The following is a 14,261-nucleotide window of genomic DNA, read 5'->3' as shown; positions in this document are numbered from 1 at the left end:
TGGACCTCACCTGCTCCCAAATTTAAAGTAGGTAGATATTGTGGCATAGTGACCTGCTACAATCACTTGCTCATGGCTTTCTTAAATGTCATTAGTAATGATGATGGGCAGCTAGCTAGAGTATGCATTTACATGTTGGCATCTCCAGTACTCAGTGTATCCTCCATGTCAGCTTTGACCAAAAATGAGGTCTTGTTTGGGCTCTTTTCTGGCCCATTGTATATTGCCCGGATGAACATCAATTGCCAATTTTCCATTTTCCCCCCACATAATCCTTAGTACTTGGGATTAGCCGGTTTCTAAACGCTTCCACCTAAAACACAGCCAGGAAAAGAGGCAGAAGCATAAATTGGAGTTTTCTCAAAATCACAAAATTGATTATATTGGAAAGCTTAGAGTCAAGTTTTTGTCCGATGGTTTCACAGATGGCAGGGTAACATAATTACTATGGCGCAGCCAACCCTAAAATTCTAGATCTAATATTTGATGAGATTTTTATAAGTATAATGAATTGATTAAATAGTAGTCCTTTAGATGGTGTATACTCTCAATTAATCCAATACATTAAAAACTGGTGGGTATTCAATGAGAATTCATCAATGGTCGTGTCATAAAAAGCGGCGAGATTCTGTTGCACAAACATGCCTCTCTCCCCCGAACGCCATATTTCTAAGCCTAATCGTTTTTTCATGTAGCTCAGTGTGACACCCTATGTGCGCATTGAGTGCCCATATGTGGGTATCATGTTCACTATGCCATAGGGCTCGATCTACACCTGACTGAAGAGGCCCTACTAGCCCGAAATCTTCTTGGGTTTCTAGTGTTTCTGTTCCTAGGGATCCTTGCATGACCGTTTGACTGGACTGTTCCTGTTGGATTAGGATGAAGACTGATTTGCTTGTGGCTGGTTCTTGTCGGAGGTGGCATGGTGGTCAGAAGAACGATGGGCTGGATTCCAGCGCAGCGTAATTAGTGTCGGAGATCAATTCAAACATTCCATCTGTCACTTATTTATGTTCATTCATAGATGGATATAGCAAAATAGAACAACACAAAAAGGTGATGAACGGAATGCTCAGCATTGTCAAACATTTACCCCCAGTCACAGATCTGGGTTAAAATCAATCTTTTTTTGGTCACCATGCCACCTCAGTTTGGATCCACCCAAATACAAATCAGTCTTGACCCTGCTCCCCATGGAAACAGTTCGGCTCGAACTGCCAGGCCAGGTCCTCCCTGGGACCAGAAAACAAGCATCCTGTGACCGGTTTCGGGATATCACTCCTCATCAGCCGGGCTAGCTTGAATTTAGTGGCATAGCTAGCACAGGACCCACAACAGGGCATACCCTTCCCACTTAGGGCAGCTATCACAACACAAAAAGATGATGGAAGGAATTTTTAACATTGTCAAACATTCCTTCCCAAGTCACAGATCTGGGGTAAATCCACAGTTTTTTTTGCTCACGATGCAAAATAGAAACACACTCCAATTTACAAAAATGTTTATTATGAAGTCTAAACAAAATTACTTTCTCAAATCAGAAAGTGCTGTTGACCTGTTTGAGATTTTCATACACCTGAAAAAAAGAAATTACCTCTTATTTTTGTTCTAGATGCAATAAAACGCGCACAATCATTTAACTTTTCACATTAAATGTAGGCAGCTGCCAGTGAGACTGGACTCCAGAATATTATTTGTTCTAAAATAATATAACTGATATCCGATGTAAAATAATGGGAAAAATCTGCACTGTCCACGAGCACACAAAAAGAAAGGGTCCGAAAATAAACGCGGAAAAAGACAGAAGCATTTGGAGGAGCTATATGCTACTTCAAAATCTACTTTGTAACAATTACAAGTGCAATGATCCTTGCTGTTTAATTTAAACTGGGAAGAATGAAATCCCCCAACAATGTGTCACTTCTATGTGTTAATGCAGCAAATAATAAAGTTTGTATTTCTTTTGGAAAACTAGAGGCAAATACAGTTCCAAATACGTTTCAACAGCTAGTCTGAGTTATCTAAACAGCTATAAGAAAATGCACGAATAGGAAACCACATTGACATTTGCTTTTCTTTGAATAGAACTAGAATTTCCATATATAACTTGGGGAGTTTTTCAGAAATTTGAAAGTAAGCTTTTATTTTGATTTAGGTAAGTCCTAGTAAAAGTTCAGCATTTTCTCATTAAATAGCTTTTATTCTATTGATCATGATTGTATATGTCTCCTCATGCATCCTTTAGTGTCCTATCTTTGTGCTCAGTGGAATATATCATGTTAGCAGTAGGACCATCCTCTTCCTGTAAACCCACTAACCCACTCACAACTAATGCAGTGGCTACCCCATCATCTTTTGCAAAGGGTTCTGCTTGGACCTCTTCTCCAAGCTGTGGTGACAGCAAATGCAAACTTTTTAGAATGGAAGCCACATGAGGATTCATTGCTATTCAGGCTCGATGTTCTCACCTGAAGAGCCAGACATCCTCCAGTTAGAGGGAGCTGACCAGGGCCGGCTTTAGTGCTGATGACTCCTGCTGCAACAGTGTTTGTTGGCACCCCCCACACACACACTGACCACCTCTGCCACGGATACCCTCACTACGGATAGCCTCAGTACCGCCCACTGACAGTTCCACTACAGTCTCCATAACCACTATCTCGCAGATGCATTTAATTAGTTTTATACTGCCACTCATACCAGTGTAGGGTGTCAGCACTTTACATCACATTTTTATTACACAGAGACAATCGATCATACATGTGTAAATCAGTGTATAGGAAATGTTACATTAGACAGTAGATTACAAGGTGTTGGAGTTGCATGTCATTCATACGAGTAGACAGTGTAGTTCAAGAGTGCGTGGTCGAGAGACGCACAAACTCAGAAATTGAAACGTGACATCATGGTTGGGGTTTCTCTTTAATAATATCGATTGATTTATACCCAAATGAACCCATTTTGCAGCATTAGGATAATGATAGACTGAGGAAAAAATCACAACGCTTCAATCTATCCCTTGAAGTTTGCATGCAGCTCTTTGTTGATGTTTACTCCTAAATCATTTTGCTGTCATCTGGCGGTGTTTCGGGAATGGTGTGCTACCAGGTAGCTTTGTGCTCTATTGTATAATTCCTTATCTGTCGTTCATCTTTCTTGCCCTGAACTGCACCCTCTGGTCAGCAGTGGATGTGGCAGACATTGGAAGGTCAAATTTACTATTCTAACTCCAGTCCTAGAATATTTGGAGAAAGAGCAACTTTCCTCAAATATTTCACGAAGCTTATTTACTAGTCTAACTCCAATCTTGTATTATTTTGGGAAAAATTATACATATTCCAAGTCTTTTTTAGAAATGTTGTAATTTTGAATTTCAGAAAGTGCTACCCCAAGGGGGTAGGTAAGGGCAAAAAAATAAGGAACACCATCTAGCAATGGGAAAGAGGCAAGATCTGGATTCTAGTGATCACCTGGTGACTTGTTTGCTGAAAGGTTTTTCTCATTCTGTGCAGTATCTCTTGTCTTCTCCGTGGGATTTTTCTTTGTGTTTGAGCAGCACAGATCCATTTTTTTTAACCCGTTTTTACAGTGTGTGTGAAGAATGCATAATATGAAACTGGCATTTTTGGTAGCCATCACTTTGACCGGCTGTATTGTGGCTTTTATGTAGAGAGCCTGTTTGTCTATTTTCACTGACAGATTTATCCTTTCCCCTGATCCTTCTTTTCTTCTTAAAATTCCTTCTAATTTCCATCACAGGAGATGTTTCTTGCTTTAGCTTATTCTCTGGAAGATATTTTTCTTCCATCTGGCATGTGTGGTCGTTCAACCTTAAGTACTAAGTACTGCAGACTCATGGGCAATGGTTAACGGGGTTCTCATTTCAGAGATTTTCCTTGCTGCCACTTGGAAAAGAAATAATAATGAAAATATATATTCTTGTAAATTGTTTGAGCACTTTGTCAAGGAATTTCAAGCTCACGTTTTGAATTTGCGCTCATCAGTGAAAAAAATATATAGGTCTAGAGAGAGATTCTCTTACTGTTGTGCCACTTGGGTGTCACCTCATGTCATTTCTCAGTACCATCTAGAATGTCTGGAGAATTTGTCTAAACTATATTTTTTGGGGGCTGGAGGGAGGAGAGTGGTTGATCCAATCCATTTTTTTCTGAGTTGTATACTGTTTAATTAGTCCTCCTACTGGGCGCTGTAGTATCTGTGTGTGTGTGTGTGTGTGTGTGTGTGTGTGTGTGTACGTACGTGTGTGTGTGTGTGTGTGTGTGTGTGTGTGTGTGTGTGTGTGTGTGTGTACACGTGTGTGTACCATAAGCTTGATTGCTGGTCTTCTTTGTTTTAGTACACCTTCCATTGTTATGAGTGGGAAGAGGAAGGGGGACATGGAAGTTGTGCCAGGATTATTTGTCAGTTATAGTCATTACTCCTACTGGTTTTTATCCTCATCGCAGTCATTCACCCAATCTACCATCTCGAGACTACCCAGAAGGATGCTGAAAATGCCAGACTCTTCATGGCACCCATTAGGTGGGTGGGCCTCGATGCTCAGCATTCGACCCTGGAATTCCTTCCTTGGAGGTGGGATTCACCTCTCGTTATTGCGACTGAGGCAAGGAAGACTATGAGTAATGAGGAGTACCAGCAAGTAACCCTGGCTAGATGTCTGATTAAATTGTCTTTGAGCAGCAGGGACCTCCACCAATCAGTCAGGCCGTGCTGCCACTTTAACAAGAAATTCTTTTTCTTCCTGACTATTCAGAATTAGTCATGGCTGACATTTAAGTTATGCTGTCGTAATTCTCTTAACTGAAGTAATTTTGTGAACTCTTGTTACACGAAATTCCTGAAATGATGCCATTTTGCCATTTCACTCACTTATGTGTCATTCACAGTGAATATTAACCACAAACGATGGGAACAACAGAGCTGTAGCTGCTGTAGTTCAGTGGTTTTGTTTAAATGTGGCTTTGTTGCAAAGATTGACGTGAGGTGCATTTTGTGCTAAAATATAGCAACATTTGACAGATTTTAATTTCATACAACTATGTATAATTTCACATCATTTTGCTGAATTATGCGATTTTCTCACACCCTTATTCCAAATCCATCTGAAGACGTCTTGGCCAATCTCTACATTCGAGATCTTATGTACATGGCCTGGCCCAAGAATTCTTTCTCTCCATCATGATCACTAATCTCTTATCCAACTTCACTCTTTCTGGCCTCTGTCTCTTAAACCGATCTATATATGTCTCTCTTTTTTTCATCAGTATTTTAATTTATACCTCACCCCAATCCATGAAACTATCCTTCCCTTTTCTGTTTACGAAATTATTTTATGTTGGAGCAAGCTTCAAATAACAATATACCTCCACTTTCTCCAGTTATTAACTGTATTTTTTACGGTGCCCTCTCCTTGCCCCTGTCTCGGACAAATGTGCCAATCTTTGTTAACTACTCCAGTTATTCTTAATTTAATAAGGCAACTCTCTAGCACTTCATATCAGAAGAATGTAACTGCGGAATAGTGTGTGACAGGAACCAATCACGCATTGTTCCGTTCCAATTAACTAGAACTAATTTCAGTTAGAAATATTATTATGACTGGTCAATCCTGTTTCGACAATCCGTCCTTAATGCAAACCCGGTGAACTAATTGTTTCACTTATTCATAGACCATACTTCCGAATGTTTCCCAATGTTTAGCTGCTTTGCCTCTGTACTCAAAGGACTGACTTGATCCTAATTTATAACTTCACAAAGAAAACGTCTTTACCATCGGCCTGTGTGTAATCTCAAAAAATGTGTTTGTTAACTTATATATCGGTCTGCACCTTACTTCATTGTTCCACTTATGAAAGCAGATTGCATCTAGCTATATGCGCTAATCACTTTGAAGAATGAGCGGGTGATCATAAATTTCCTTCTCAGATGTCTTCGCCAATGCATAAATGAGAATTGGTGGCACTCTACCTTTTCTGTAGCACAAAAGGAAGGCTCTTTGGGTTGCCTACTCGATGAATTGAGGAAAAAATAATATAATTAACTGAAAAATAGATTCAAAGAGTAAACGAAAAATATTAGGAATATTAATTGAGATACATTTAGAAAATGTAGATGTTAACCAAAATGCCATTTTAGCTCTGTGTTGAGAGAATGGGGTAAGTGATCAGTGACACACACTCAGATGACCTAATATTCACAATATTATGGCTAGTGTTTTTTTACACTGTTGTAAAATGCGACATGACCTTGAATCATACATAGCTAAATATTCGCACAATGTTCATTCTTGTACACTCCTGAAAAACGTTGACAATTCTTTTGTCCAGATTTGTTTCCTGTTGAACCTTCATCAGAAGAACAAAGACTTGTGCAAAATTGTTTCCTACTGATATGTTAAATTGCTAGCTTGTAAAGTGACAGTACTCTGGTTAGGGGAAATAGATGGTTTTAGGCAATATGCCTGGTTACAATTGTTTCTGTTTACATATTATCCAACTATGTAGCTTCTTTCACATTGTTAGCTCTCACTGAACATCCCTGGCTCACCTCATATTTGCATGCATGGGTTCTTTATTATTCAATTTAGTATACTAAGAAGCAGAAAAAACAGGAGAGCTTTCCAAGCGGGAATCCTATGCTTAGAAATTAACTTGCTGTAAAGGCATGACGTTGAGCCCTCTTGCTGTTTAAAATTTCCACAATCTGGTATTAGTAAAGACCTTATGTACAAGTACTGGAGTTTTTGCAGCGGGGGCCTTCTTTACAGTTCTTCATTATCAGAAATCATTATGATCACATAGCAAAACATACAATTTTACAAATTACAAAAACAGGAATCAAGTTATGTATTATAACATATAGGAAAACAATGATTAAAGACCCCTTCTTTATTTATTTATTTAACACTTATATGGCGCAAGGAATCATCCCCAGGGGGATCTCTCGGCTCCTTGGCATGACACTCAGGAACCACGACCAACACAAACCCCTAAAACAACCACGTTTTTAGGCTTTTCTTGAAGTGTCCCAGAGAGTTACAGCGGCGTATCTCTTCCGGTAACCTGTTCCAATGAAAGGGGCAAGATAGGAAAATTCACGCCCACCCATTCTAGATTTATTGATCTTGCACGGAACTAGAAGGTTTTGATTGCTTTACCTCAGATGGCGACCGGACACGTAAGGCCTCTTCTTCTTCCTAAGATATACTGGTCCCAGGCCTCGTCTTGCCTTAAACACCAGTGTGAGAAGTTTAGACTGCTCTTTTTCTGATGGGCAGCCAGTGTAAGTCTTGCAACTAGGGTCGAGAAGGGGAACGTCTAGGCTTATTCAAGGCCATTCTTGCAGCAGTGTTGTGCAGTACTTGGAGCCTAGAGAAAAGCTCTTCTCTGGCTCCTACCAGTAGTGCATTGCCATAGTCCAGCCTGCTCACAATAAGCGCCTGAATCAGGATCTTTCTTGCATCCAAGGGGATCCAAGGAAATACCTTTCTTAGCATTTTCAGGATTTTGAAACGTGCCCGAAAGTGCTTTTGCATGATCTTCAGACGATAGTTTGCTATCTGACAAAACTTCCAAATTCCAGACCTGCTATTTGGGGGAAGGAGACTCCCCCAGTTCAGTGGGCCACCAATCTGGCGTCTTTCATTGATGTTCTATGTGTGAAAAGCAAGACGACACAAAAGACTTATGAAGAATAACATTGTTTTGTGAGCAATGGATCTGGTATGAATGGTGTGATGAAATAATTTGTATTTGTTTTTCAGAATTACCTGAAAGATATTTTGAGAGAAATCTGCACCTACAATGCTAAAGGAACTCACAAAAGTACTTGGGAGCTGATGCCGGAGTACAGGCATTATCAAGCTGAAGAAAAGAGTGACTAGCAAGAACTGTCCTGGAGAGATCAGCAGAGAATACAAGATGTAACTGCACTGAACAAAGTCTGCACATGTTCCAGTCATGAAAGACCAATCAGATCACCCTACTATAGTGTGTAAAAAAGACTAGTTCCGCGTTTCTTCCCTAGTTTATTTTTTAAATGTATTTCTTGAAGTGTATCTTTGACAGGCAACTGTTATCAGCTTACTTATTGTTGTGTTCGGTCTTTGATTAACCCCAAGCCGAAAGGCTAGGTATTTATTTTAAATTGTAGAAACTATTCCCCAGCAATACTTCGTTGGTTCCCTTTTTCTTCACATTCTAGAAATTTAGAGGAAAAAAAACAGTGTGGAAAAAGCTGGGAGCTAGCTTGCGTAGCTGCCATCTCCAGCTTGCAGTGGTTACCCGGTGGCACCGACTGGACACTTCTGGTATAGTATCACAGGTGATGTCATGGAGAACGAGATAGGGGCTTCCTGAGCTCACAAGCACCCTCGTGTCATGGAGGAAACCTGCTAGTTAAAGACTCTGGTACCCCCATATTAGCACATCATCTTGCCAAATTATTATTTAAATCTCAGCAGGTCTGAAAAGTCCCAACTTGGTTATGTAGTGACACCTTCATTCCCCTAAATTCGTCTTCCCAAGCTGTCTGGGATCTTGATGTTTGAAAAGGTGTATGCTTTTCCTGTGTAGAAACATATTCGTATGTTTCAGTTTCTCCATTTATGTAACATTCCCAGAGAGATCATGTGTGTTTTTACTCCTGAGGCTATAGTTCAATGTGCTATTAGCGTTATTAGCTACTACCGTCAAGGGAACCGTCTTAACATAATGTTTGCATATTCCATGTTTTAATTATTTCATTCTGCTGCTGGACGTGCTTTCTTTTTCATCCAACATTTTCTCAAAGTTAATTGTAATTTCTGTGAACAGATTTTTGACAGATGTTTACCTATGGATGAAAACATTGAAATAAAAGTAGTTTGGTTAAAAAATACACGAGTTTGTGTTTAAGCTTAGGACTTCACTGATGCGTTCAGTTCACATTTGTAATAGGCTTATAGCAGTCGATAGATGAAAAGTCAGGTTGACTCATTGCAAAGGCTCAGTCAGTTCTGTGTTTCCCCTTTGCACATCTATCATTGCGACAGTTGTGTCTGTGTGGGCACGGAGTTCCTTGTATATTTTATGACTCCAAATAATGTGCTAATGAAAAATTAATACTGAGGAAGAATACAAGACACTTTTGTGACGAGGGTAAAAGGACTGCTCGGGTCGAGAAAATGTGCCTGAGGCTTGTGCTTTCTCTTGTAACTCTTCCTCCATTTTTGGAAATTAAACTAAAGCACTAGTATGGAACAGAGTGAAAATTAGGCCGTGCTGTGATATAATGTGTTTACCCTGTAAGGCTGGTGCTCGTCTTTGTATTTTTAAGTTCACCCCCTTTTCACACATGCTCTGTATTTCAGAATTGCTTCTGAGCAATGACAAACTCGTACAAAGTCGATTCTCTGTACAGACCTGTCGATTTATCAGTTTATGAGCGACGCCAAATAACCACATCCTTTTTTTTTTTTTTTTTTTAATAATATTTTTATTTTTCCCTTTTTCTTGTTAGCTTGCACATTGAATTACAAATCATACTTTTATACATTTTACAAATTACATCCATTATGTAGCGCTGGTTTGAAGTTTCCCAAAACAATATAAACAGTATACTTATACCACAATAACATAAATCAAAATTCTAGCCTTTGCTATTCATTTACATTTACGTTATCTTACACTGCCATCCTCTCCTTCCATTTAATTATTGGTTCCCAAATTTTCAACCCGAGTCTCCATAACCACATCCTTTTTAAATGCTAAATAGCAAACTGCAACATACCTTCTACCTGTAGACCTCGTACTTCTGGTAAGTACTTATAACTGCCTACCCCTTGCCTTGTTTAATCTCCCCAGGTACTATACTGGATCTGGAAAACAGCTCTGTAGTACGACCTGCACAATCAATAGGTTTCTTAGTCGCAACTTCACACACCTCCAGATGTTATGACATGGAGCTCCTGCCTGCTGACAACTTCGTCTGTTGCATGCCTTACAACATGAATCAGGAGTTTAGCTCGTTCAGTTTTTTAATTTTTTTTTCCAAAGTTTCCAACAAAATTTCTGTATTTGTGTGCAGGGATTACTTCCCTTAAAGCGACTGGACAGACCTGCCGTAATTCGATGTTGGCCCTTGGTGATTTGGCACCAAGTACAGTTTGTCGTCATGAGACAAGCGATTCCTGGTGTATCTGAAGGCCATCAGGGAAACACGTGCTCCCTAATGCGCCTGAAGGCCATTAGGGGGTTGGATACCAAACTCTACATCACTGAGCGCAAGAAATGTGGTCTGTGCCACTCCAAGTCGTTGGGCCGTTCACAGACCTGCTTACGCTTCTATCCTCGGATAAATCAAGGGACAAGTTGAAGAGGAGGCCCAAAAGTCCAAATCGGGTTCTTTGCACTCTCGATGCACCTGCGAGAGGCACTCTTGAAGGCCTGAATCAGACTTTAATTTGTATCCGATTCCAGTTGTGGAACAGATTCACCCCAAGTTCCCCAGGCCATTGTTGACTCTCCAGTAGTTTCAGCCTTCATGGAAGCCAGGCTGCAACATTTTAAGATTGTTCCGGTCCCCTCTGATGTGCCTCTGAGCCCCACTGATTCGTCAGGTCCTCCAGTTGGACTTCAGATGGTGCAGACTGACCCGGTTACACCCCAGCTTCTGGCGCCAGGCTGCTCTTTGATCCTTTTGACAAAGGTCCCACCAGTTGCTTTTTTGGCGGTGTCAACATCGACCCCCACTCAGATGCCGGTTGCAATTCTGAACTGGCTTCAGCCAGAGCTTGCTCTATGATGTGCTACACAAGGTGCAACCCCAATATAAGAATGACTATTCCTCTGTCCCTTTTCCCCAGAAGCAGTATAACAGGTAGATGGAGGCACTCTTTGACTCAAACAGTGGCGTCCTCCAAAGTTTGGAAATTGTTCCCAACAATGAAGATGACAACATAGAGATGGATCATTTGCTACCCTCTGTTCACTGATGTTGGCCTATATTTAGAAATGTAAAATGCTAATGGCCCAGACACATCACATGAAATAGTTTAATTTGTCTTTAGGAGCACCCACAGAGGAAAGTGCTTTTTGCAGTGGTAGTTTGTAGAGCCACGAGGTGCTGTACTTACAGTTGCCCAAACTAGAGACTAAAGCCAATCTGTTTTTTCCCTGCCACTAAGCAGGATAATTGTGCATCTACACATGGCGGCCCTAGGTGATCCAGTGTGACACAGGACTCGTGTCCAATGAGCTCTGTGGTGCCGCCCTCTACGAGCAAAGGTGAAACCTAATTCTGTCCCTATTGCTTGACCGAACAGGCTAAAGGATAGACTTTGGGGGTAAGAAAGCTTCCTCTTCAGCCAGTCTGGCACATTGCCCAATCAATAGTGCATCGTGACTTGGGATGTTACACTCACTCCCTCTGGGCATGGTCAGTGAGATTTTGCGAGCCAGGACAGACTATACAAGGTGGTCAAGAGGAAATCCGGCCTAACTATGAATACCAATGTGGTCATCAGTCAGAATGCTTCCCTTTATGTCATTGGGTTTTCTGTGGATTTCCAGGTTTTGCTTATGGGTATGTCCTTTAATGGAATAAGACTATTTGGTGAGAAGGCAGAAGCAGCACTCCTGGGCCTGTTCTCATCTACTTGCCAATTCCATCAGCTGTACTAAAAGTACTGTGGAGATTCAAATGGTGTTGCTTGTCGCCAGAAGCAACTCTTACAGACTACTAAGCAACCCATTTGCCATTTTGTGGCACCAATGGCAGAGGTGGGGTGGCTACCAATAACAGTACTCTGCTTCCTCTTCTTTTGGCACTGCAGCCACAGCAAAACCTCTTTGGTTTACTTGCTGCAACTTACTGAGACTAGTAAGACGCAAGACTTTGTAGTGTCTCTCCAGCTTTGCATTCTATTTCTTTGGGTCCCTCAGAATGTTCACTTTGGTTAAATGCTTCTCATTTTGGATGCTTGTCCACATGTTCTGCCAGTCTTCGCTCAAGCATTGGCGACCCCTGCTGATATTATATCGAAGTGCGGATTTTGCTAGCCAAGCGTTCACTCAAGTGTTTGCCCAAGTTCGGCCTTACTTCAGCCTCTCAGGTATTGACAAAAGACATGTATGTAGTTGTAACCCATCTTTGCAGATCGAGAATATATGTATTCCCATGCCTTGACGGGAACCTGAACTGACCTCAGCTGGTCTCAGACCACCTTCAGTTGAGGGTGTGACTGCTGTCCTCCCTGGGTTTCTCGGTCAGTGAGCCAAAGTCCAATTTTCAGTCTGTACAGAGAATTCTTGTTGTATGAGCCATTTTGGACACAGTGGTGTCAAAGGACTATCCACCTTGCATTGAGTCCTGGATGCTCTGGAGAATTTCATGATATTTCAGATGAGTGCCTCTTCTGGCCTTTGTAGTTATTCTAGGCTCCTTGCTTTGTGCATCCTGCTGGCATATGCCAATGTGGGGCAGTGAAACTTTTACTTCTAATTACCCCAATATCAAGGTTGTCTTTTGAGAATCATCCACATTTCAGACCAGGCGACTCGGGTATCTTCAATGGTGGATGTGGGATGCCAACCTGACCTGCTGCTGGCCATTGTCCTTACCACATCCGGACCTCGGTGATGACAGATGCAGCGTTCCTCTTCTGTAGCGTTCACCTAGTCCTAGATGATGCACAATTCAGAGGCTTCTGGTCCGTGATGTAGCCAGTAAAGCCAATCTTCCTTTCCATCAGGGATATAGTAATCCTGATATTGATAAACAACAAAACTGCCATGTGGCGCTCCAACAAATAAGGCGGTGTGTGGGCTTTATCTCTTTGTCTGGATCTCAGGGGCTCTAGCTTTGGCTGGCTGTTCACAGGATTTCCCTGACCGTGAATTGCCTGGCGGTATCCTTCAACATCAGGGCAGACCAGTTCAACAGGCATTGTCTTGTTAACCACAAGTGGCATATGCCCCGCAGGTGGTGTGGGACATCTTCATCTGGTTTGGTGGCCTCCTTGGAGATGGCACCATTCCACGTCAGGCAGTCATCATGATCCAAGCTATTTTTTCTCCTCCGCATCCCTCTAATGAGAAAGAGGGGCTTCACCGGTTGGGTCCTAAGCATGCTGTTAGTTTTTTTATTGATAGAACTTAGTAGTACCATATGGTTGATCTTCTGTATGTTGGGTTTTGCAGTGAGAAAAAGGTAAATGTGCCCCAAAAACAAACCTTTTCCCAATATATTGTCCTCCGCATTGGCTAAAAGAGACTCTCCTTGAGAGCTTAGGGCTCTTTTCACCACAGAAAATGCCTTGACTACTAATTTAGCTCGGAGTAGTTCACATGTCTGTGAAGGCATGTGGATATTTATCCATACATTCACAAGGTACTTCTATTCTATTCTATTCTATAGTTTGGTAAAGCGCAAAACAGCTGCCCCAGCAAAGAGGCGTCCCGGCGCTAGAGAAAACCACAGACCCTAGCCTGAGAGTAGAAAGAAGGAAGAGGAGAACTAGGAGGAGGGGAATAAATGAGTTTTAATGGCTTTTCGGAAGGCGGGTAGGCTTTCTAAGGAGCGGATATTTTGTGGCAGAGCGTTCCAGAGCTTGGCTCCCAAAACCCTAAAGGAGCGGCCGCCCATGCGGCAGAGTTTTGTGCGGGGAACGCTCAAAAGGTGCTGGTTAGAGGATCGCAGATCGCGTGATGGAGCATAAGGATTGAGAAGAGGTCGTAGCAATGTTGGACTTCCGAGTTTAAGGATTTTAAAGGTCATGATGAGGGTTTTGAACTTAATTCTGGAGTCGACGGGTAGCCAGTGTAGTTTGCAAATTGTGGCTCTAGCCGAGCATCTGCGAGGAAGGCCGACTAAGGCTCTAGCCGCAGAGTTTTGCACGCGTTGCAGTCGTGCTATCTCTCCTTTGTTGGCGCCTAGGAGGAGGACTTTGGCGTAGTCCAAGCGCGAGAGGATTGTTGCTTGAACGATAAGTTGGCGGACCTTGGCGTCAAAAAAGCCAAGTATTTGGCTGAGACTCCTCAGCAAGCCAACACAGGTGGCAGCTACTTTTTTGGTATGGGTCTGATAGTTAAGTGAGGCATCCATCCAAACTCCTAGATTTTTAACTAGAGATTTGGGAGGTGGAATGGTGCCTAGGGAAGACGGCCACCAGTGCTCATTCCAATGGCTGGTGTTTTTACCAAGGAGCAGCACTTCTGTTTTTCCAGCATTGAGCTGTAAACAGTTGTCCGTCATCCATT

At 41.8% G+C, this 14,261-nt stretch overlaps 1 protein-coding gene across 1 annotated transcript in view; it reads left to right on the top strand.

Annotated features, from left to right (window-relative positions):
* GTF2F2 (general transcription factor IIF subunit 2) overlaps window positions 1-8,899 on the top strand; it is a 933,714-nt gene extending 924,815 nt beyond the window's left edge. The window contains exon 9 of the mRNA XM_086935014.1: window positions 7,787-8,899. Coding sequence (XP_086791140.1) covers window positions 7,787-7,906 — 120 coding nt within the window. The 3' untranslated portion in view covers window positions 7,907-8,899. The remainder of the gene's footprint in view (window positions 1-7,786) is intronic.
* Window positions 8,900-14,261: the final 5,362 nt, after the last annotated feature.

This window comes from Lissotriton vulgaris, chromosome 8, assembly GCF_964263255.1.
Source record: "Lissotriton vulgaris chromosome 8, aLisVul1.2, whole genome shotgun sequence".
NCBI classification, from domain to species: Eukaryota; Metazoa; Chordata; class Amphibia; order Caudata; family Salamandridae; genus Lissotriton; species Lissotriton vulgaris.
Note: the sequence above shows the minus strand (reverse complement) of the source record. Positions and strands in the feature narration are given on the sequence as shown.